The following is a 23735-nucleotide window of genomic DNA, read 5'->3' as shown; positions in this document are numbered from 1 at the left end:
TCAAGGCTCATCTTCACAATTTTTCACTAACTCCATCTTAGGACACAGTACTGACCTATCTTTCTACTTGGACATTCTATGTGATTTCTGGTCTGGATCTGACTGTGGTCCGGCTTTCTACTGAGGTTTTTCCGTGGGACCACCTGTGCTGATGGGTCCTTCGGTTCTGTTCTTCCCAAGACTGTTGAGTTCCTTCACAACTCTTTGTCCTTACTCCTCCTTACTTACAAAGAGAAAAACCACATAGTTCTCTCTGGTCTATCCACATGGATGAAAACATCCTGAATGTCCAAGTAACTGAGAAGGAGGCTTCATTCTAAGGATCTCGTCCTTAAGACGTGACCCAGTTCCCTTCCGTCAGCACCTGGACACACCTGCTAAGTAATTCTGAGAGACAGAGTCACAGGAGATGAGGTCGTCAAGAACTCAGAAAATCAGACACTGTCTTTCTTCCCATTCCCAGCAACTGTCTTGTATGGCTAGTGCTGTCACCCCATCAGCAGAGGATGGGGTGATAGAGTGCATCCTACCAATCCACCCTCCTGTCACAGATGAAGGGTACAGGTCACACAGGACTGCCTGTTGGCCACACCATGGCCACTGTAGACATGGAGGACTGTGGTTGGTTCTGTTACAGTTCTCAGTGGCTCTGGAGGAGAAGGAAGCCTGCCCATGGGGTGAGGGGCCCAGGATAGCTGCTGGGTATTGGCTTGATGTCCCATGAGACAGACTGTGTGTGTCTGTGGCCTCTGATGAAACACTCAGGTATGAGGAGAAGCTGCTGTCTGGTGACTCATCTCCCCACAAGCCTGGCGTTCTGCAGGAGGGGTCAGCATTCCGCCAGGCCCTTCCCTCGGGCAGGCTAGGGGTTCCCTTAGAATGTTCAGGCCAGAGGGAGCCTCAGGGCTTCAACCTAAGTGCCCCCCTTGTTCAGAAGAGAAAACTCTGAGCTAAAGAGGCTGTGTGTCCTAACCATGGTTGCAAGGCCAGCCAATGGCAGGGCCCCAGAGGACCCTCCCAGGCAAGCTCTGCTTCCTCTTTAAGCATAAAAACCACCGTGAGAACTCATCCAGTTTTAGGTCAAGGATAGCACGTAAACTAAAACCAGGCCCCCTTATTTATACCCACATCTCCAAAGTGCAAAGGATCTTTTTAGGCAGTCCTTCTTTTGAGGTGTTTTACTCACATCCCCCTCTTGCCCAGGACCCTGTAAGATTTTTTTGTGTGTGTATACAAAAGATCCATGGGGCTCGGTTATAATTTTGAGGTCCAACAATTCCATAAGATTGCTATTAATACAGATTTCGTGTGGAATTAACATATAGCAGTCCCCTCTTATCCAAATTCCCAAGACTCTCAGGGGATGCCTAAAATGGTAGGTTGTATCTAAACCTATATTCTATGTTTTTCCAATATATTCATGCCTAAGATAAGGTTTAATTTATAAATCAGGCACAGTAAGAGATTAGTTAATAATACTATAACAATACTAATAAGATAGAATAAAAAAATGTGCTGCCACATAAAATTACCATCATTGCTACTTTTGTGGTTTGGACCCTTTAATAAGTCAAATAAGAGTAATTTGAACAAAAGCACTGGAGTACTACCACAGTTGATCTGAAAATTAAGACAGCTTCTAAATGACTAACAGGTGGGTAGTATATACAGCATGGATACTCTGGACAAACTGATGATTTGTGTCTCAGGTGGGGTAGAGGAGGATGGCATGAGATTTGCTCATGCTACTCAGAATGGCTGAAAATGTAGAAATTACAAATTGTTTATTTCTGAATTTTTTCATTTAATAATTTTGGACTGTGGTGGTAACTAAAACTGAAGAAAGTGAAACCACAGATAAAGACTACTGCATTTTCATGAAGCATTGAAAGTTCAAACACTTGTTTAGAGTAAAGGCTGCTGCATTCTGTGATATGAGCTTCATTAAGGATGCTAACAGCCTTCAGTAAACAGAAGAACACGGCAGGGGACAGTTGATGAAAGTATTACAGGTGACCTGGGACCCTAAAGCTTGAAAGCTTGATGCCAGACCTGATTCTTCTGGTCTTTTCTCCATATGTGAAAGAGCTTGCTACAACCAACTTCCACCATCAGAGAAATGTCAAAATCCTCCCTCCGTCTCCACGAGGATCATCTGCCTCAGGTCTGCATCACTGGACGGACGGGATTCCCAAGGCGAAGTACTGGGAGCTTCAAGGCTTCAGAGACGAACTTCTAGCCCTGACCTCCACTGAACTGCTTGGAGCCCAAATAGATTGCAGAGTGGACAGAAAGGTCATTTTTCTAGAGTTTTTCCCACCTCACACTTGGCTTCAGTTTTGACTAAGTTAAAAGACAACTTGTATGTAAATGAGTGTTCAGATTTTCAAAATATACTCAAGGAGAAAACGGCCAGTCACTCTTGGTTTGCTCGAACCAGTGCTTAAACCAAGCACGGGCTTGCATCCACTGTCCCAACAAAAACCCATCTGAGGCTTTAGAGTCAGTCACCACGAGATGAACAGGAGGTGCCTGTGCATGCTACCTGATCTCAGCCTCCTGGGAATTCGACCTTCAGAATTCTAGAAAACAACAGCAGAAGAATGAGCAAGAGAGAGAAGCCACAGATACTTTTCTGCAAAACAACATCCCCCACATTTCAAAGGCACAAATGCCATTTGTAATGGTGCAAAATAAATGCACATTCAGTAAAAACTGCACTTTGAATTTTGAGTCTGGATCTTTTCTCGGGCTGGCAATCTGAGATGTTTAAGTCCCTCTTGAGGCTGGCGGTGGCAGTGAGCCACGGCTCTGCCAGATGCCCTGCTGTGTTGCTAAGCTGTGACTTCAATAGGTGAGAGACATTATATAGATTTTCAACTTACAATGGGTTTATTGGGACCTAGCCCCATCTCGAATCAAGGAGCATTTGTAAGGAATGAAGAGGATCAGTTTCAACTTAACAAAATAAAATGTTGGGGACAACAACATTCACCTCTAAGTGTTTTTAAACATTGTTTAGACCAACAAAGTAGATCTGAAAGCCAGGCTCAACACTCGGGCCACCAACTGGCAGTCTCTCCTACAGAGGAGGGGGTAGTGCCATTGGTTTATACCTTTCTGTGCTACCCCCACTCTACCCCTTCTCACCTTGATACAAATCTCCAAGAAACATCTCACTGTCAGTTTTACCATCAACATCCTTAGTATCAAAGTGGCTTCGTCACAAGAATCTCCAAGAGATACCTAAACTGTGTATCCACTTGTTCTATTTTGGAATATTATATACTATACTATATACTATTTGGAATGTTCTCACCAAATCCAAAGTCAGGTACTCAGGTATGTCTAGTTCATGCCAACCTCAAGACCATCTGGATGCCTGGATCTTCTGCCCGGAAGTTGTGTCAGTTCTGACCCAAATCTGTTCAAATGGTTCTTGATACCACAAAAGCAAAAAAACTTTTGTCCATATTACTGTGGAGGTGAAGCCATAGTTGCATACTGTGCTAACAGTACGCAGAATTCATATTCCGTATAAATTAGAGGAACTGATTTAAATATGAAGTTCAAGGTTTCCCTAGAAAGGAGAGTGAAGAAGAGACACGGGGAAGAAAAGGGAGCAAATCCAGGTAATCACCCAGGGAACCAAGGCTCAGTCCTTCCGGGGACCTTGGCTAACCACTGTGGAATAGGCCTCAAAGACGTCCCATTGGAAGGAGAGGGAAACCAGAGTATTATTTGGTGAGAGCTGTTCTTAGGAGGCCCTGACTCAGCAACTCTGGTTCAACTGCACTAATGGGGCAAACTGACTCCTACATCTGGAGAAAGCCCTCAACCAGAAATTCATAGTATTCACCGGAGAAATCGCTGGTGAGAATAAATGCCATGTGCCTCAGTCCATTCAGGCTACAAAAGATCTTAGATCAGGAAATTTATAAACAACAGAAGGTTGTTGAATTTCAAGATCAAGGCACCAGAGGATTCCGCAACCTGATGAAGTCTCACTCTCTGCTTCCTAGATGGTACCTTCTAGATGTGTCCGTACATGGTGGAAAGGACAGAAAAGCTCCCTCAGACTATTATAAAGTCACTAATAGCATTTATAAGGGTGTCACCTTTGTGGTCTAATCACCTCCTCAAGTCCTCACCTTTCTTTTCTTGTTGTTGCTGTTGGTTGTTATGGTTACCAGGGATTGACCCCAGGAACACTTAACCACTGAGCCACATCCCCAGCCCTTTTTATTTATTTATTTATTTTTATTTTGAGATGGTCTTGCTGAGTTCCTTAGGGCCTTGCTAAATTGCTGAGGTTGACTTTGAACTTGCAATCCTCCTGCTTCAGCCTCTCCAGCCTCTGGGATTATAGGGCAGTGCCACAGAGCCCACCTCAAGCCATGACCTTCTAAGAGTTATAGCTGTGCAGTTTTTTTTTATCCCCAAATAGATAAGAAAAAATACAGTATTAGGCAAAACAGAAGATGAGTTATCGAACTCTGCCTGGTCTCTAGGGAAAATAAATGTTTTTTTAAAAATTAGTAGCTCCAGATATGATTCCATATAAGTTTGGTATAATATATAGTATATGTAAATGTACAAATACCATCTTCATGATTTAAGAAATACAAAGCCTACCAATTAAAGTGGCTTTTTTTTTATTAGGACATCTGGAGCATATTTGCAGAAAGAAATGTGCATCTTCTCACACCTTTAATTCATATTTCACAGGATTTCTAAAGATTCAACCATGAACCCACAATCCAAAATTTAAAACCATGCAATGAGGGTGAATTAGCAGAAAATCCAAAGCCAGCCTCAGCAATGGTGAGGTACTAAACAACTCACCGAGACCCTGTCTTTCAATAAAATACAAAATAGGGCTGGGAATGTGGCTCAGTAGTCGAGTGCCCCTGAGTTCAATTCCTGGTACCAAAAAAAAAAAAAAAGTGGAAATTCAAAACATGAGAGAAGAAAAATATAATATAAAAAAATCAGGAATAAAATAAAACCTTAAAATAAAATGTTTCATTGTTGAAATTAAAAAAAAAAATAACAGCTAATACCCAGATTTCAAAATAACTGAAGAGAGTGAACTGGGTGAACAGTCTGGGCCTATTATTCAAACTGTATCATAGAGAAATGATGCAATGGAAAATTTTAGCTACAACTACAGGAGAAAACTAGATAGGAGCAATTTCTGAAGAAAAATGTTGGAAATTTTCCAAAACTGTGTAAGATATGAATCTTCAGGTTCAGTAAGCAGAGCGACTCCCATGCAGATTTATAAAAGGAATTCTATACCAGATCAATCAAAATAATACCACAAATCACCAGAGGGGGAAAAACAGTTTAGGAGCAAGAGAAATTATATAACAAAAATTTTATTTAGACTGAGAGTGGATTTATAGAGAGCAAGAACAATATCCTCAGAGAAAAATAACAATCAACCTAGAATTGTATATACGGCTAAATGTCATCCAATAATGAGAGTGAATTAAAGACCTTGGCCAAACAAAATATATAGAGTGTTTACCACCAAAAGACACTCACTAAAGGAACTTTAAGGATATTTCAGAAAGAAATGAAATGATCCCAGAGGTTGGGTTCTGAGATCCAAGCCAGAACGGCAAGCAAGAATTGGCAAATCGAACAAGAATGAACACAAAGAGGGTAATATCTAGTTTGGAATAGGAAAGTATCCATTTTCTATTGCTGCATAACAAATCATCCTTAATACAGGAGCTTAAAACAACAAATATTATCATCTCAGTTTTTTAATGGGGGCAGGCAGAAATGTAGGCATGGTTTAGTTGGATATCTCTGACACCTGGTGACCCAGGTGGGCTACCGTCATCTGCAAGCTTGACTGATAGACGGGAGGGATGCTTCAGAACTCATGTGAGTGCACAGCCCCAGGCAGGCTTCAGAAGATCCCCTCCCATGCTCACAGATGAGGCTGTCAGCCAGGTTCAGGTTTTCTGCAGTTGATGGCTAGAAATATCAGCCCTTGCCATGTGAACCTGTCCACCCGGCTACTCACATAGCAGCGTGTTTCCTGAGAGAGGGTAGGAGGGGGAAAGAAGGACAGATGTCACTGTGTTTTTGTAGCCTAATCTCATAAGCATCTTCTCAATACTTTTGTCATGCTCTACCACTTAGAAGTCCCTGAGCCACTTGAGAGAAAGGGACTGCAAGGGTGCAAAGATCGAGAACAGGGATCAGAGGGGGACCTTATCCAAGGCTGCCCAACACAAGGGAATAATGCAGTACAAAACCGAAGGATAACAATGGCACATGGAACAGGTGATTGGACATAAAGCCTTGAACATAACTGCCCTGTCCTTGTCCTTACATCTTTCAGGGAAGAGAGTGAAGATAAATGTGCGGTTATGTAGGATGAAAAAGTTCTAGGGATCTTTTGCACAACAATGTGAACAGACTTATCTCTAAAGCACTGAAAATAGGTATGATGTTCAACTTAAGGCCATGTGCTTTTACTGCACTATAAATAAACCAATGTATATATACATACCCAGGGGAAACTGGTTTAAGATAAATATGAGCTTTAAGCTTCATTATGTAAAACATTCATGCTAAAATTAGAAGGGGAACTACTACAAGACTAGAAATTTATAACTTCCAAACTAGTTTAAAACAATTTTAAATACAAAAGCATGTTGGAAAGGAGCATAGAAAGATCATGAAAGAAAACCCAAACTAAGCCTATAATCCCAGCTCCCAGCATCTTGGGAGGCTGAGGCAAGAGGATCACGAATTCAAAGCCAGCCTCAGCAAAAGCAAGGTGCTAAGCAACTCAGTGATACTCTGTCTCTCAATAAAATACAAAATAGGGCTGGGGATGCAGCTCAGTGGTTGAGTGCTTCTGAGTTCAATCCCGGTACCCTCCCCAGAAAGAAAACCCAAACTAAGATGAGCAATAGTTATAAAGATATTATAAATCCTATTAAATAAAAAAAATGAGTGAATTAACCTGATTTTAAAACAAAATTTAAAATGCCAGATCAACAGTCGGCTATCTGCTCTCTAAAGAAATGCACCTATGATCAGAGCTACGGTGAACATTATATTTAGTGGGGAAACACTGGACTCATTTTAAAGTCTAGAATGAGGCAGTAAAGCCCACCATGACTTCTATTCAATATTGCACTGAAGGCTCAGATGAAAACAAAAAGTCTGAGAATTTGAAAGTAGGAAACAAAAACATTTTTATGTGATTTCAATGTGACTGCCTACATAGAAATACGTAACCCACAATATACTGAAATTAATTGCACTAACAACTTATTTGGGTACTGATTTATTACATTATTCCAGGAGGTAGCTAGCATGCACTGCCTTAGTTTGTTCATTTTCGTGGCCTGATAGTACAACATCATAGGACTAGACTCCATCATATGACTAGACTACAATTGAATCCCTCCTTCTCTGGTTGAACATTCAGGTTCCTTCCAATTCTTTGTCCTTACAAACTATTGTGAACATCTGTTATTTACGCCTCCTGTGTCAGAAATGTTTCCCAGTTCGGGACTTTGCTTTCTCCATCCTTGAAGTTCAAGCCCAGGCAAAGGTGTTTGGAGTGATTGCTGCAGCATCCTCGGATCTGTCTGGTAATGTTTCCACACACACGAGCAGTTTTTAAATGTTATGTTCTGAAAACACACGAACAGATGGCAAGGAAAGGCTGAACAATATCCAAACAGTTACAGAGGTGGTGTTAGGAGAAGGGTGTAGTGTTGAGTCAGGCTTCTTGCAACTTTTCTGTGCAGCAGATGATGATGAACTCTGGCTTTGTGATGAACGTGGGGTTGGGGCGGTGGGGATTCAGCAGGTGCACTGATCCCATTTATTCATCTGAAGGTCACTTTCCCATCTTGGTGTTTTCATAGCTTCTTTTTATCTCTCAATACAATTCTCTTTATATTTTTAGCAAAACCATTTTTAATCCTCTAACGAAGAGGGGAATAATAAATACTAGGGAGGGTTGATTTAGGAGACAGAGAAATGAGTACTTTCCTTGATTAGGAATTTATTTTGCTGGCAATGGAGCCACGCCAGGAACAGTTGCTTCCTTTCTCTTCCAGCGTTGAGTTGCAAAGGCTTATAATCCCATGTTATTCATGCCCAAGAGATCCTACTCCCAAATATTCTGGGTTACAACATCTCTCTTTCCTGGAAAGGAGAGCTCTCTTGCTGAGCTGGGACATCCAGCAGACTGTCTCATCAATGAGATGTTAAGAGATGCAAGAAGAAATGGTGAAGTGGCTTTGGGAATGAGGAGTTTGATTTCCCGGGTTTGGGTCCAAGACATTCTGGAAGCCATTCCCACTGGGCATCCACATTGCCTTCTCTGGAAAGCTTTGGGGAGCCTGGGATTTTGTGCTCAGGAGATATTGGGCCTCTGGTTCTCTGCAGAAGACCCAGTCTGTGACCTCTTGCTAGAGGCACTCCTCTGCCCTTAAACCAGAGAAGGCCACATTGGGAAGCAAAGTCGTCCTGAACCCCCTGAGGCAGGCTAAAATGGGAAAGAAGGCCCTTCGTGAGTCAGCAGGATTGCTTCCCAGGAAAAGTGGAAATTGATTTTTTTTGTCCCTCCTGGGGGTTGGCTGGGGTGTGGAGGCAGTGGTGGACAACTCATTATGTGTAAGGAAGTGAAGGAGGAAAAATAATAAATGAAATTGATCTCCTTCAAGAAAGCCTTGTGGAGAGCTGGGGGCGGGGGGGCAGAATCTCAAGAACTAGCCATTGTCTTTAGGCCTCTGAGTGTGGCAAGAATCACCTCGGAGGCCCTGAACGCAGCCTTGGGAAGGAAGGGACGTGGCTAATTAAAGACACCACTGTCCCAGGCATCCAAGCTGTGCCCTCCCCTGCACAGCAGTAACAATTAGCCAAGGCTGCTTTGCTCCGGGTGGTACTGATTAGTTCACAGAGCGAGTCTTGCCAGAGCCCAGAGGGCTGAGAAGGTACAGCAGTTGCAGACCACCCACTGGACGAGGTCCCTCTGACTTCTCCCTGGGGAACTGCCTGCCAGATTCCCCTCACATCTCACAGTCCCTGTGGGAAACAGTCAGGCAGTTTCTTATAAAATTAAATATACACTTACCACGTGCCCCAGAAATCCCACATTCATGCATTTATCCCAGAAGATCGAAAACTATGTCCGTACAAAATCCTACCCATGGAGAGTCATGACAACTTTATTGATTTTAGACAAAAACATGGTCAAATGTCCTGGCCTCAGTAGGATCTTTCTGAAAGGAACTCTGGGAACTTAAGATCTGTGCAGACCCAAGCAAACACCACCCATAAACTATAGCTCAGTTCCAGGAACAGAGCTCCTCCCAAGCCCTGCAAGTGACACGGGCCTCCTGAGTGTGCCCCAGGCCTCTCTGGTCCTGGCTCTCCCAGGCTCACCCCTCACTCAGATCTGCCAAAATTTTGCTGTTCTTTCACGTCCTTCTCCAAATTAGGATTTTTTTTTTTTTTTTTTAGATAGATGTGCCCTATATTTTACCCTCCGCCAGTCTCCACTAACCTTTGTTGCCGTCCTTTTAGCTCTATCTTCTTGGTCCCTGGACACCCATCTCAAATTTTTTCGGGACAAGGATCATGTGCTCAGAAAGTGAAATAGAAAAAAGAAAAAAAATCTTTTAGGGACTGTTGCAAGACCTGCAGCTAAGGAGAGCCCTGCCTTTCTAGAAAGAACCCTTGAGGAGCCACTAGGGGAGCCGCTGAGGCCCAGGGGTAACTGGGTGTGACTCTAACTCCCCAGCACTGAAGCAAGGAAAAGCATATTGCTTCTGTAGAGACAAAAGGGAGAGGAGAGGCAGAGAGGAACCCCGAAACAGATATAAGCAAGTGGTTGGGGGAGGGGGAGGGAGGTTGTAGCCCCAAAACTCCCTAAATCATCATAAACTCTATAACACTTGTGGACTGCTTTGTAAAGACATTTATTAGGAAATTTATAAAAGAGATACATTTTGAGCTTGAAATGATGCATGTAGATCCAGGAGCCCACCTATAAGATAGTAGTATACCCAAGGAATTAGCAAAGCACCTGTATGGATTATTGCAATGGTTTTCAAATGAGGTGAGGCAATAAAATCACCCAGGGAGGGGTTAAGAATCTCAATCTGAGGAAGCCTTACATTGGAACAGCTGGAGGAAGACTCAGGCATTGGTATTTTACACTACTCCTCAAGTGATTCCATCCTGCAGCTGTGTTTGAGAACTGGTAGCAAAGATCATCCCTAACCTCAGAAGCATGTCCAGGGCAACCCTATTTACAGTAGTCTCCTTTATCCCCAGGAATATGTTCCAAGCCCCACAGTGGATGTCTGAAACCGCAGTGCTAAACCTCACAGACACGATAGTTCATTCTTACTATAGATGTTAATAATCTCAACATATGATTTGTTTTTTTCATTTAGTCAAAAAACTTTCATCCTTTCACTTAGTGGAAGTACATCACAGCTTCTCTTTGGTGTATCCAAATTGGTAGCATGATTAATCTTATGCTTTGGGGCCATTATTAAGTCAAATCAGGGTTACTTGAACATAAGCACTGCAGAACTACCATAGTTGATCTGATAACCAAGAAAGTTACTAAGTCACTGTTGGGTGGGTAGTGTATACAATGTGATTCACCTCCCAAGCAGGATGACTCAAGATTTCATCACAGTACTCAGGATGTCACACAATTTGAAACTTGTGGATTGTTTATTTGGGGGAAATTTCTATTCAATATCTTTGAGCTGACCACAAATAACCACAGCAAGCAAAATTGCAGTTAAGAGGGGACTATTGTATTATGACACAAAAACTACCTCCCCTGCTGATGGAGGCCAAACAGGTTATTTGGGGTGGGGTGGGGGTGAATTCAAAGTCCAAAGTATGTGTTTCTACCCTCTTCTGTCAATAAAAGGCTATTAATAATGAATTCCATTTATTTTGTAGTTGGAAGCAGACAAATGAGGGATCCCAAATTTCAGTTCAGCAACTCAAATATACCTTCACACTAAAAAATTAATTCATCACAGTTACCAGGCAGCCTGCAGGGCTCTGGGGTTCCTAATCTCTCATTTTATAAACAGTAGATATTCCATGGTGATGGTGTTAATTCCATTTTTATTACATTTGCTATCAAGAACCATGTTTAGGCATCTACATGTCTCAGATGAAAAGAAACCATCTCATATATACAACTTTGAATGTGCAAGGCAAGTCCCAGTGAAATCCTGGCAGAGCAGACTTGAATGGGAATTGAACTACTATTATTTGAAATAATGACCCATCAGGGCCATGCTGTGCCGTTCTATAAGTAATAAGATTTGACAAGTGGGAAAAAAAGATGAGGAAATAATATAAAAACATGGCTAGAATACTTTCACCATATTGTAAGTTATTTCCTTTTGGCAGAGAGAGGGAAGGGGACAGAAGGAGCATAGTGGAGTCAAAAAATGGAAGATGTGAAGGTTAGTTTTGTGACATGCTGGTAATGGATAGTCAGCCATGGAATTTCAAAAAGCATGGCCCTCTTCTAGAGATCCACAATGACCCCTGAATGTTATCCCATGCACTCATACAAGAAAATTAAAATACTCCGATCAAAACACAGCTGCCCAAGACGCAAACTTTCAGATCAATGCACAGCTAGATGGGAAGTTGAAGAGCAGCTTGCAGAATTGGTCATCAGCCAGCCTGCTCCCTCTGAGCCCAGCTGGCTCCTCCAACCCTGGAGACATCAATGTTGACAGAACAGACAGAAAGCGGGTGTAAGAGTGAGGTCAAGGAAAAATACTCAGAAAGAACAGCGCTTCCATTTCCTTAGGAAGTCTCACTTCCTTCCTCAGCTCATATGCTGCTCTACAATGAAGTGTCTATAAGAAGCGTTTGTTCCTGCTCTCGAAGCCCAGGAACCCTGACTCTCATTAAGCTTTCAATTATATTGTTTTAGAAAATCCAAAATCAGTTGATCAGATTTATATATATTAAAAATCACTCAAGGCAAAGTCTCCCATGCCCAACCACTACTCATCCTGTATGAGAACTATTTAAAAATTATAACCTACTATGTCTTATTTTGGTAGGTGGCCCTGAAGCATTTTGAGTGAGGGGAGTTGCTGATATCTAGTGAGTAGAAACCAAGGATGCCGCTGAATATCCTATGATGCAGAACAGCCCCACCATAAAAGATTATCTAATGCAAAAAATCAATAGTGGTGGGGTTGAGAAACCCTGCTTTAGGGTACTCAGTGAATTGAGAATAACCTTTTATTATTCATTGAGCAAATAACGGCTTGGGGCTTAGTACCCTTAGGACACGATGCCCCTAGTGCTGGGGAGTCTGATTAGAGATGAGGGAGGTATTCAAACAAATGTAACATGGTGCTTGCTGAGTGCCTAAGTGGAAAATATAAATAAATACCAGGAAGGACAGAGATTTAAGAGGGTGGGATTGAGAGATGGGAGGAACCGGGGTCACTTTTCCAAAACAGTCTGCAAACTGCATGCTTATACTAAAAAAATAAATAAATAAAAATCAAAAAATCAAAAAATCACTCATCTCATATATCAATTTGAAATAACTAGTAGAAAAGTTTACCAAATCCCCAAGTACTTTGTAAGCAATCCATCTTTGGACTTCTATATGCATTTCCATGGTGAAAAGCAACCTACTGTTTTCTTTGTGGTTTTGTTCCCTGTTAAGATTGTTTTTCTAACAATGTTTTTCTAATGCCAAGGAAAAGCTTCATGTCCTTCCCCTGGCCTTAGTTTATTCTATCTATACTTTTAAAATATTGATAAACATACCGTGGAATTCTGTAACTGCTAATTAACCAAACGATGCATACTCAGCCTCTTCTATTTTGCCTCAGGTGGCAACTTAAATTAATCAACAACCCTGAAGATGGACCTTCCTGAACATCTGTTAGCTGGCCTCCTTGTCTTTCAATATTGAGTGCCAAGTCTGTAGTAGAACATTGTCTCCATCCCCCTAGTCCTCTTTTCTGAGTTGAAAGAAGCCCTGAGACAGCATGAAGATGCTTAGCAAGGAATCTAATGAGCCTAAGGAAAAAAAAAAAAAAAAAGATGTTTTCCCCCAGAAAAAGTAGTGACCAGTCCAAAGGGGTTTTGATTGAAGGTGCAGCTGTGTTAAATTTGCAAGACTGAAATTGCCTACTGATCATTTCCAGGGCAGACACCATAACCACTGATGTGTCTTCCAGCTCACCAATGCAGATGCTCAAACTGTCTGGAACACTATCGTTGGCAAATGGGAGCTCATAACTAAGCTGAAAGAGAAATCAGTTATAAACAAAAACTACCCGGTGCCATACACCTCCACAGAAAATATTCTGGGAAATCTTACAGATCCAATAGTTGACATACAGAGTGGAGGCTCTGCTTTTTGAGTATCACTGCACAATACTAGACATCAAATTGCTTCCTTGCTTGTTTTTAAGTCTGGGTTTGGATCTTGATACTTTCTAATGCTGGGATGTGAGAAATTTAACACAACCTCTGTGAGTCTGTATTTCCCCACCACAGAAATTAAGAAAATCAGACCCCCCCCCGACTTCTCCCTCCTGCCCACTTCTCTCTCAATTACTTTATTCTACCAATTTGGATCCTGTTGGGAAAATGGAGACCATATCAGTTATTTTAACAGAAGGAATTTAATATGGGGAATTGATTAATCAGTTGTCAGAAAATAAAAAGAGTAAAATAAGGACACTGGAGGAATAGCACCGCCCCCAGGGGCTAGGAGAACTAAGAGCAGATGTTGGGGTTATTGGAACCTGCATGCTTGAAAGGACCTGTGGGGCTGAGACCGACTGCAGAGGAAGGGGCAGCCACTCTGAGGAAGAGTTATGGCAGAGGGTTGGGGACCCACAGATTCTGGAAAGTTCAAAAGAGAACTGGACACTAGAACCAGTGGGTTCCTGTGGAGATGGGCCATCGCTGCTGGTGCTTTCAATAAGTGCACCAGAAGCAAGTCCCCTTTCTGGCTCCAAGGTCCATCTCTCTCTGACACCTCAACCTGAAGGTGACAAAGGAGAAACAGGGTTGCAGAGAGGCCAGTTTCACAAAGCAAGTGCAGAGGAGCGGATTTGGAGCTGATACACAGATAGGTCAATAGATGCCATCCATCCAATTATTATGCATATTAATGGAGTGATTACTGTGTGTAGACTGTGCCGGGCGCTGGGTGGTCTGGAGAATGAAGTGGAAACTCTTACAAAGTGCACAGCTCAGTGCTTAGTAGAGGGAGACCTTGACTAAAATTTAGTCTCTTCAAAGGGGAACTCTTAGATACTGTTGGTGGGAATGAAATTAGTGTAACCATTATCAATAATGGTGTGGAGATTCCTCAACAAACTCAAAAAACAATCCAGTGTATGACCCAGCCATCCCACTATTGGGTCTATACAAAGGAAATTAAATATGTGCAGAGATATTTGTACTTCCATGTTTTCTGCAGAGCTAGGCACAATAGCTATAATATGAAAACAACCTAGGGGTCCACCCACGGATGAATGGATAAATAAAAATGTTTGATAGCACCACAGAATATGATTCAGCCATAAAAATAATGAAATTCTGTTATTTGCATCAAAGTGGATGAGCCTGGAGAAGGTTAGGTAAGTGAAATAAATCAGGAACAAAAATACAAATACCACATGTACTCACTCATATGTAGAAGCTAAGAAAGTTGGTCTCCTAGAAGAAGTGATTACCAGAGGTTGGGAAGGGGAGAGAAAAGATAGAAAAGTGTTAGATAAGAAGATGGAATATGGTGTTCTATAGCCCAGTGGGGTGACTACTGTTAACAATAATTTATTATATATTTCAAAATATCTAGAAGAAAGGACTTTGGATATTTCTAGTAAAAGAAATGATAAATGTTTGAGGTGATGGATTTGCCAATTACCAACATTTGATCCCATTGCTCATTGTATAAACATTCCAGAATATCATATTATATACCCCTGTAAATATGTACAATTATGTGTCAATTTAAAAAAAAAAGAATGAGAAAATTAATTAGCTCTCCTCTATTAGAACCAGTGGTAAACATAAAGAAAATGGAAAAAAAAAATAGAACAAACCAACAAACCCAAACACTGGCCCCTCCTTTTGAGGATTCTCATGTGTAGATGAAGTGTTGTAAGGATCTGGCACATAGCAAAGCACAAAGTCATAGATATGCACACACTTTAAAAAGTTTTTCAGACCTACTATTTCGTTTCTTTGAATTCTATTTTAAGAATTCAAAGAAACGAAAGGCTGTTTTCAGGATTATCAGAGAAGCCTTCACAAAAGCTAGGAATGAACCAGAACTGAGTGTTTAGACAATGAGCAAAAAGACTAAGACCATCTGAGATGGGAGAGAGTTCACAAGCAAGTCAGGTATGATGGGAATTGGCTGAGTGTGTACATGGCCACCCCAGGCTCCAGGGATGCGTGAGACTGAGTCTCAAGGAATGGATTTGTGATGTGCAGTTTGGAAGCTGGAGCCAGTAGAACATTTGTGCACTTACTCTAAGACATAGATGAGCCATCAGAGCTTTTTGAATGAGCATAAGTTATGTTTAAATTACATTATCATCATAGACTCTGTCATATCTAACGCAATACCCTGCACATAGTGGAATATTTGCAGAGGGGTATTATTATAGTGGATGGGAGTGGGTAGGATGGGGTGGGATGAAATGAAATCACAACACCAGCTCTTAACTTTGATAATCTGCACATTTTTCTCTCTGTTTCATTATAATCATCAATATTTTATGAAATGTTCTCTGCAATTAATGAACAATTTTAAAGCCGAAAGTTCAGGAGCCAAAAGAATTCAAGCAAGCTTTTGTTTTTTTCTATTTCTCAAAAAAAAAAAAAAAGAATTCAGGCAGAGATAAAAATTCAGAAGATAAAGTTTGAATGACAAAATCATTCACCAAGCAAAGATGAAACCCAATGATCAAGATGCTGTCCTAATTCTGTGGCTCAGGACCCTGTTGTCTGTGTAAACAGAGCCTTGACCAACTGAGGTGGACCAGCTCTAAGAGTGGACCCAACACTGACTTTGGAGAGACCAGGAGTTGCTGGTGAAAACTTCATGGACTTACTTTTTTTTTAAGTATTTTTGTAATATTCTTTTGAATAAATTTTAGTGAACTTGGGTTAGTTAACACAATTGTTATACAATATACACATGAATATTCTATTTTTTTTTCTTTTTTTCTTCTTGGCAGATCCTTTGCAGGATTTCGGCTTTTCTGTTGACCAGTGTTCCAAAAAATTACAACCGCATCTCAGCATTAGATTTGGCATCATTCTGAGTAAGTAGAAATTATGACCACGAAATAAAGCACGGCACAACTTCCTGCCCCACACACCAACTGACTCATATGATCAATAATGGCTGGCTAGCCCAGTAGTCCCCCACCATTCTCTGGAATTAACTGTTTCCACCTTCAATCCTCTTTCTGGGTAATATCCAAGTAAAGTATAATTCTCATTTAATGTTCCATTTTTCTACCAAAAAGACTCTATACACCTCTCTGGATGGGATAAGCATCTGAAATCAGTATACCTAGCAAAAAAAAAAAAGAAAATATTTTTAAAATATATTTTTCAGTTTTATGTGGACACAATATTTTATTTTTATGTGGTGCTGAGGATTGAACCCAGTGCCTCATGCATGCTAGGTGAGCACTCTACCACTTGAGCCACATCCCAAGCCCCAAGAAAATATTTTGAGACTAAGTATTGCTGTCTCTCTAGGAGAGATCCTTTGCTTATGTATCTCAGCCACAGACAAATCTATTCCCTTCCACAAGCAGCATGGTTTGTCATTTGCATTATTTTGTGTCTTGAGCAGCTAATCCAAGTTCTTAGACCTTGACCCAGGCAAAGAGGAGACGTGCAGTCTTTCTACACAACCCAGTCAATGAGCCACAGCAATTTCTGTTGTGTTTTTTATTTGATCATGCCATTACAATCGGCTTATATGTTTGCTATAGTTACTAAATTATCTCCTTTCCTAAAACAGTTTTATCAAAACCAGAGCAAAAGGATTCCATCAACCTAGCGTGTGGGACCATCCAGAGAAATAGAGCGGACGTTCCCAGAGACCAAGAACCCACCCAACTGTGTGTTTCTAGAACCTTGCCCAATGTCAGGACTCCAGCAGCATCTCAAGAAATATTTTGTGGAGAGTATGAAAGAGAGAAAAGAGGAAAGGAGTAGGTAGAACATAAAAAGGAAGAGAGAGGAGAAGGCAGAGAGCTTGGGAAGCCAGACCACAGAGGTGCCTGCGCCTGCCTAGCAACATCAGGGGGGTGTGGGGGCTGACCACACCCACATGGCCACTAGGGATAAAGAGCACTATGGAGCTGAGAAGTTCTGGAAGCCACCTGCAGACACCTCATTAAGGGGCCAGAGCACTGAAGCTGGGCAGCACAGCAGAGGAGCCACCTTGCCCCAAAGAGGTGGCGTTTGAGAATGGGCTGGTTTTCATACCCAGGGTCATCACAGTGTCCCCTCAGTATGGTTTCAATGTTGTTTTACTAGGGAAAAAAAAGTTTTCCATGCAAAGCAGTCAAAGGGAATAAAGGGTCCTTGTCTCCTGCTGTGGAGTCCTAGTGATGGCTCGCCTCCTCTTCTTTAGGGGAAGATATCCGGGAGCTGTTCCTGGATGTGCTCCTCCTCACGAAAGGCGCTTCTGTTCTGAATTTCTCCTATCCTATCTGTGAGGACGATCTACCCAAGTTTTCTTTCTGTGGAAGAAGGAAAGGAGGTAAGTCATTGGCCGACCCAAGGCTTACATCCAGGGTCAGAACCCCGGGACAGAGTCCACTGTCCAACCCCTCTCCCCCATCCTGGGACAAGTTGAGCCTCACTCATCAGCACCTTTTATAAACAAATCACAAGAAACGCCTCCCCACAGGGCTGTCATGAGCCTCAAAAATGAAATGTTGTATAGAAGATGGTCTCCAAACGGGATTGTTCCTGTGAATAGTGGCACCTTAAGAAAAAGGCTAGAAGAAGAAGGGCCCAATAGCTTCCCCCAAATCCATGAAAATTCAATGCTGTTCCCAGGTTCGATGATTGGTGCAGTCTTGTTGATAGAGCAATGGACTTCCAAAGAGGAAAGACAGTGAGACTTAACCACATCTCACTGCTTTCCCCTGCGGGCGGTTGATTGACAGGGCCTTCAGGTAGCTAGACGGGAAGCAGAGAAGCCGGAGCCCTATTACATTAGCTCCTTTCCTTCAGTTCACTAATCTGCTACCCCTCCTCCATACACAGCCAAGAGCAAGCCTGTCCCCACCCCTCCTGTCCTTGTCCTCACCTGCCAGTCAAACCAAGCCTCCTTGTTTGTTGGGACAAGTGCATTCATGGTGTCTGAGTGGCAGGCCACTCCCCTCGTGCTAGGTGCAGGAGCAGCAAACCGCTTACCCTGTAGGCACAGCCCTGGGCGTGAGGCTGCGTGTTGCAATCCCTGTTCTTGCTCCATGGCCCGCTCCTCGACTGGTCACTGCAAGGACAGTTGGCAAGAAATTGCACTGGTGGCTGCCTGTCATCTGCTTAGCTACTGCCTATATACACATGGTAACTGCACAATGAAATCAGACCTGCTTCCTGCTTGGTCTCCGGAGGTCTTGAGTAGTGACCCCACAGCCACACTCTCCTCTACCCTGTTCCGTGGACCTTCTCGCTGGACGAAAGAGAGCCCATGCACTTGTTTAATTAAAATGTGGGTCAGCTCTACGGCTGACCTCCCCTGGCTAATTGTTCTCCACTGGCTAGTCCCCCTCCCAGGGACTCCTTCCTATTCTCATTGGACAACAGGGAGCATAACCCAAACCCACACTCCAGAGTCATCCTCCTGTTGATTTCCCCTCTCAAGGCAGCTAGGGTTGTAAAACAGCAAGAATCCTTGCAAAACGCCCAATTTTCTTTTTTTGGAGGGGTACCAGGGATTGAACTCAGGGGCACTCAGCCACTGAGCCACATCCCCAGCCCTTTTTTTATTTTAGTTAGAGACAGGATCTCACTGAATTGCTTAGCACCCCGCTGTTGCTGAGGCTGGCTTTGAACTTGTGATCCTCCTGCCTCAGCCTCCCGAGCCGCTGGGACTACAGACATGTGTCTCCACGCCCAGCCCCAATTTTCCTTTCTAAGTGAAAGATCTCGAAGCAATTGGAGTCCCCTTCCTAGACCCAGGGGTACAGATAAAAGATGTTTGTGCAAGAAAAGAAATCAGGGAACTTAGAAGAGGGTTGACCAGATGGACGTCTGCAGAACTTCACTGGGATTTGCAAATGACAGTTCCTGCAGCTCTGTTCCTCAGCCTCCTTTCTCCCATAAGTGTGTGGCAGACAGCTCACTTGCAGCACTCACCACATGGTACTGTACCCGTTTACCCCCGTCTGTCATCCCCAGCCGACTATGGACTTCCCAAGTGTGAGCAGTATCACCTTGGTTACCCACTGCAGTTGCCCGTAGGTACCAGTGGAGGACTGGCTCCAGGACACCTGGTAATTACCAAAGTCTGTGGATGCTCCAGTCCCTTAGACAAATGGGGTGGTGTTTGCACAGAATCTATGTACATCCTCCCATATGTTTTAAATAATCTCTGGATCACTTGTAATATCTAATACAATGTAGATGCAATGTAAACTGTTGTTATACTATATCGTTTAGGGAATAATGACCAAAAATTTTGTGCCTGCTCAATACAGATGCATTTTCTTCCAATTTTTTCCATCTGTGGTCAGTTGAATGTAGGGATGCAAAATCCAGAGATACGGATCTCACAGACACAGAGGGTGGACTGTATCTCAAATGTGCCTGAAATGTGGGGAGCACTAACTACAAATACGTGTGTGTGTACAGGCACACACACACACACACACTGAAGTGGTAGCATGCCAGTTATGCTGATCCGGTCATTGCGCATTACATGTACACTTGGAATGCCACACTATGTCCCATAATATATATATATAATTATCATGTCGATTAAACACATATATCTTAAAAATAATGTTAAAAGAGAACATAGACCCAATTGTGTAGAATGTTCTGGAGGAACTCAAATCATATTGAGCTGATGATTAAATAATTCCCACCCAGGAAAGGCTAACCACTTCATAGGCTGCCATCTACAGCCAACATCCATTGTCCTATCTCAAGCCTTTTGATTATATTTCCAACTTTTTATCCCAAATAAGGAACCTTGAACCCAAATGTGGAGATGGGTCACCTGGAAGTCCTACCAACTTAACAAGAAAGTACAGACACTAGATGTCTTTCCAGTCCCTAGATCAAGTCTCTCTCCACCCCTGACACAGCTGCCAGCTAACTCTTCTAAACAAAGCTCTAGAAATGTCACCTCCTGCCCAAAGGTCTTCAAGAGTACCTTTTCCTGTAGAATAAAGACTTTTTATCCATATTTTTAAAATACATTTTTTCATCACATGGTGATCCTACATATTTATGGGGTATACTGTGGCATTTCAATCATGTACTCAATGTCTCATGATCAAGTCTGAGTAACTGACAGATCTATCACCCTCAGGTACAAAATAGTGCTGGAAACTTTCAAAATCCTCTCCACAAGCTATTTTGAAATAATCAATTAATTGTCAATCATATTTCTCCTACTATGCTGTAGAGCATTAGGACCCATTCTCCTATCCAGCAGTACCCTGAGCCCACTAACTCTCCTCTCTTCCTTCCCCTACCCCACATTCTTTTCTGGCTCTAATACCTATTACTCTATTCTCTACATCTTTGAGATGGACATTTTAGCTTCCATTCATAAGTGAGAATAGTAACTATATTTCTGTGCATTATCTCTCTTTACATAGTGTCATCTACTTTTACCTATATTTCTGAAAATGGTAGAATTCCGTGCCTTTTCATGGCTGAGTAATATTTCAATATGTGAATATATGTGTGTATGTGTGTGTGTGTATATGTGTGTGTGTCACATTTTCTTTATCCATTCATCTGTTGATGGCCACCTAGGTTTATTCCAAAGCCTGAGTTATTTTGATGACCAAAGTACATCATAAATTTGACCATCCCTCCTCTCTAGCTACATTTCCCTCCATTCCCCATATGCACCATTAACAACCACCTCAACAAAATATCGCCATTTTCTGACCAAGGCCTGCACATTAACACATACAACATTGTTTAGGTGGTCCCCTTAGCCTGTAAAGCCTGCTCCCCACTTTTCTTCTTCTGTCCAGATCTAACCCAAGAAGCCTCCTTCAAACCCAGCCAAATGAATTGCTCCCTCTCACTTCTCCCAGAGCATCATGTTCTATTTCTGCCACAGACCTTATCTCAGCTGGAAGTGTATTTGTGAGTATGTCCCCCATTAACCTTTCTGCAGACAGGGCATAGAGAGCTGACAGAAAAGATTTAATAAATACCTGGATTGTATTTGCATAGGGACACACGACTGCTTTGAACACAGACCTTACCGCCCACCTCAAAATGACCATCTCATGATGCGTATGCACAGCAGAAGACACAAAGCAAACAGTAAATTCACTGGGCCCCTCAAGCTTAAGAAAACCTTATTTTTTTATTCCTCTATTAATGCCCTTAATAGAATTAATAAAACAGGAGAAATACTGTTCCCTCAAACGATTTGGGGTGTCTAATTTGGTGTAGCAGCTCAGAAGCTCGTGTTTACCTCATTTGGATGCTGGGCAGCTCCGCAGCCATTTATTTGCTTTATTGCTATGGGGATGATACTGCATAGGCAGCTGAGGAGCTGGCATTTGGGGACCTGCCAGGAAATTTCAGATAGTGCAAAACAATCAGAAGAGCAATATACAAATGTTGCATGCACAAATGATTATGTAAATTATATAAGCCAGAGAAGCTAACATTTTAAATTCAGAGGCTTCTTGGGTTATTAAATTGTTTTAACCCACCCACAAATCCACCACAGGAAGGATTCTGTTCCAGAGAAGTGACTGACACTAGGACGAGAAGGGGAAATGACACCAGAGACACAGGGAGAAGTGAAGCCAGTCCAAACCCAAGCACAGGCTGCTGCATATCATGTATGAAACGGTCCCAGGGACCTGCAGGTTCTTCCTAGCAGAATGGTGAGAAAACTCAGTGTCCACTGCGGTTGAGTGATTGCTATCATTGCCACCACATTTCTATGCCTCCCTCTGCAAACTGCATCCCACTGGCTGTCCTCCAAGGCAGATGAAAACTACAAAATTGGTCAGGCTTAGTGAGACTGCAAGTGTAAAATAATGTCTCCTTTTCCTCTGGGCTTCCCTTTGCTAGCTCTAAAGCAGGAAGTATATTGGATCCAAAGACCAAATGATGCTCTTCTGGCAGCATTATTAATGAGGTGATTGACAACTGGGGGGAAACAACCTATATATCCAATAATAGGGGATTCATTAAGTAGGTCATTGTTTAGCCCACAATATGCTGTGATTTTAAATGATATCATAGGGATTATTGAATAACATGAAAATATAAGAATATTATTAAGTAACAACGAAGCATACTATAACAGAATATCTCATTGGATCCTGTTTTTATTTAAATGTGTGCAATTATAATCATCAAAAGAACTCCAGATGTTTACATTTAGGAGAGAAGAGTAGTTCTTTCTAAGTAGTAGAACTGAAGGCCTATATTTTTGCGGCAGTCCGGCTGCAGCAAAATAATCGGGGGGGTGGGGGAGCAACTTGTGTAGATTGATACAGCAGGAGTGGGAGCCGTTGATTGTAGGACAACAGAGGTATTTATGCATTCCACACAGCTTATCTTAATTAGCATAAACTAGATACAGCAGTCAACCAATAAGAAATCTCCACACTTAATGGCTCACTGGCGCCACTTCACAAACCACTCCTTCTGGCATTTTGCCATGCGCCATCTTGACTTGTTTACAGACCCTAACATTTCTCTGGCAAAATGCCAGGCACCATCCTGACTTGTTTACAGATCCTAACATATTTTTACCTATTTTAGAAATCTTTGCTTTTATGATGAATTTGCAAGGTTATGCTTTCAAATGTTAGTTTATCATTACAGAAAAGAATAGAAACAAATTCTCTTTCCTCCATAAGGTAAATCTAAGAGTTTTTAAAAGGGAATCATAACCTATTTTATATTCAATGATATTTGCAGTTGAATACTCATACCTCATTTTATTGCACTTCACAGATACTGCATTTTTCACAAATTGGTGGATTCTGGCAACCTTGCATGGAGCAGGTCTATAGACACAGATGTGCCTGCTCTGTATCTGTGTCTCACACTTTTTTGGCCACAAAGGTCTTTTTCTTTGTTTGTTTTTGGGTTTTTTTTTGTTGTTGTTGTTTTTTGTTTTTTGGTTTTTTTTTTGGTGGTGCTGGGAATTGAACCCAGGGCCCTGTGCATGCAAAGTAAGTACTCCACCATCTGAGCTATATCCCCAGCCCCACAAAATACTTTTTAATTAAGGCATTCACATTGTGTTTTTAGACATAACATTCTTGCACACTTGATAGACTACAGTACAACATAAACATAACTTTAATATGCACCCACCAGGAAGCCCAAAAAGTCATGTGTCACTTTATTGTGATATTTGCTCATCACGCGGAAGGTAAATGCATAGAAAGTTCTGCATCAAAGACTAGAATAGAATGTCAGGGCAATCATGAAGTATCCAC

The 23735-nt window shown here is 42.0% G+C and overlaps 1 protein-coding gene across 1 annotated transcript in view; it reads left to right on the top strand.

The window, feature by feature from the left end:
* The window catches only part of LY86 (lymphocyte antigen 86), a 59200-nt gene that overhangs the window by 8025 nt on the left and 27440 nt on the right, over positions 1–23735 (top strand). The window contains exons 2-3 of the mRNA XM_081294641.1: positions 16275–16361; positions 17693–17821. Coding sequence (XP_081150767.1) covers positions 16275–16361; positions 17693–17821 — 216 coding nt within the window. The remainder of the gene's footprint in view (positions 1–16274; positions 16362–17692; positions 17822–23735) is intronic.

The sequence above is a fragment of the Spermophilus citellus genome, assembly GCF_964194105.1.
Source record: "Spermophilus citellus genome assembly, chromosome: 5".
Classification (NCBI taxonomy): Eukaryota; Metazoa; Chordata; class Mammalia; order Rodentia; family Sciuridae; genus Spermophilus; species Spermophilus citellus.
The sequence above is the reverse complement of the archived record's forward strand: the minus strand, read 5'-3'. Positions and strand labels throughout refer to the sequence as shown.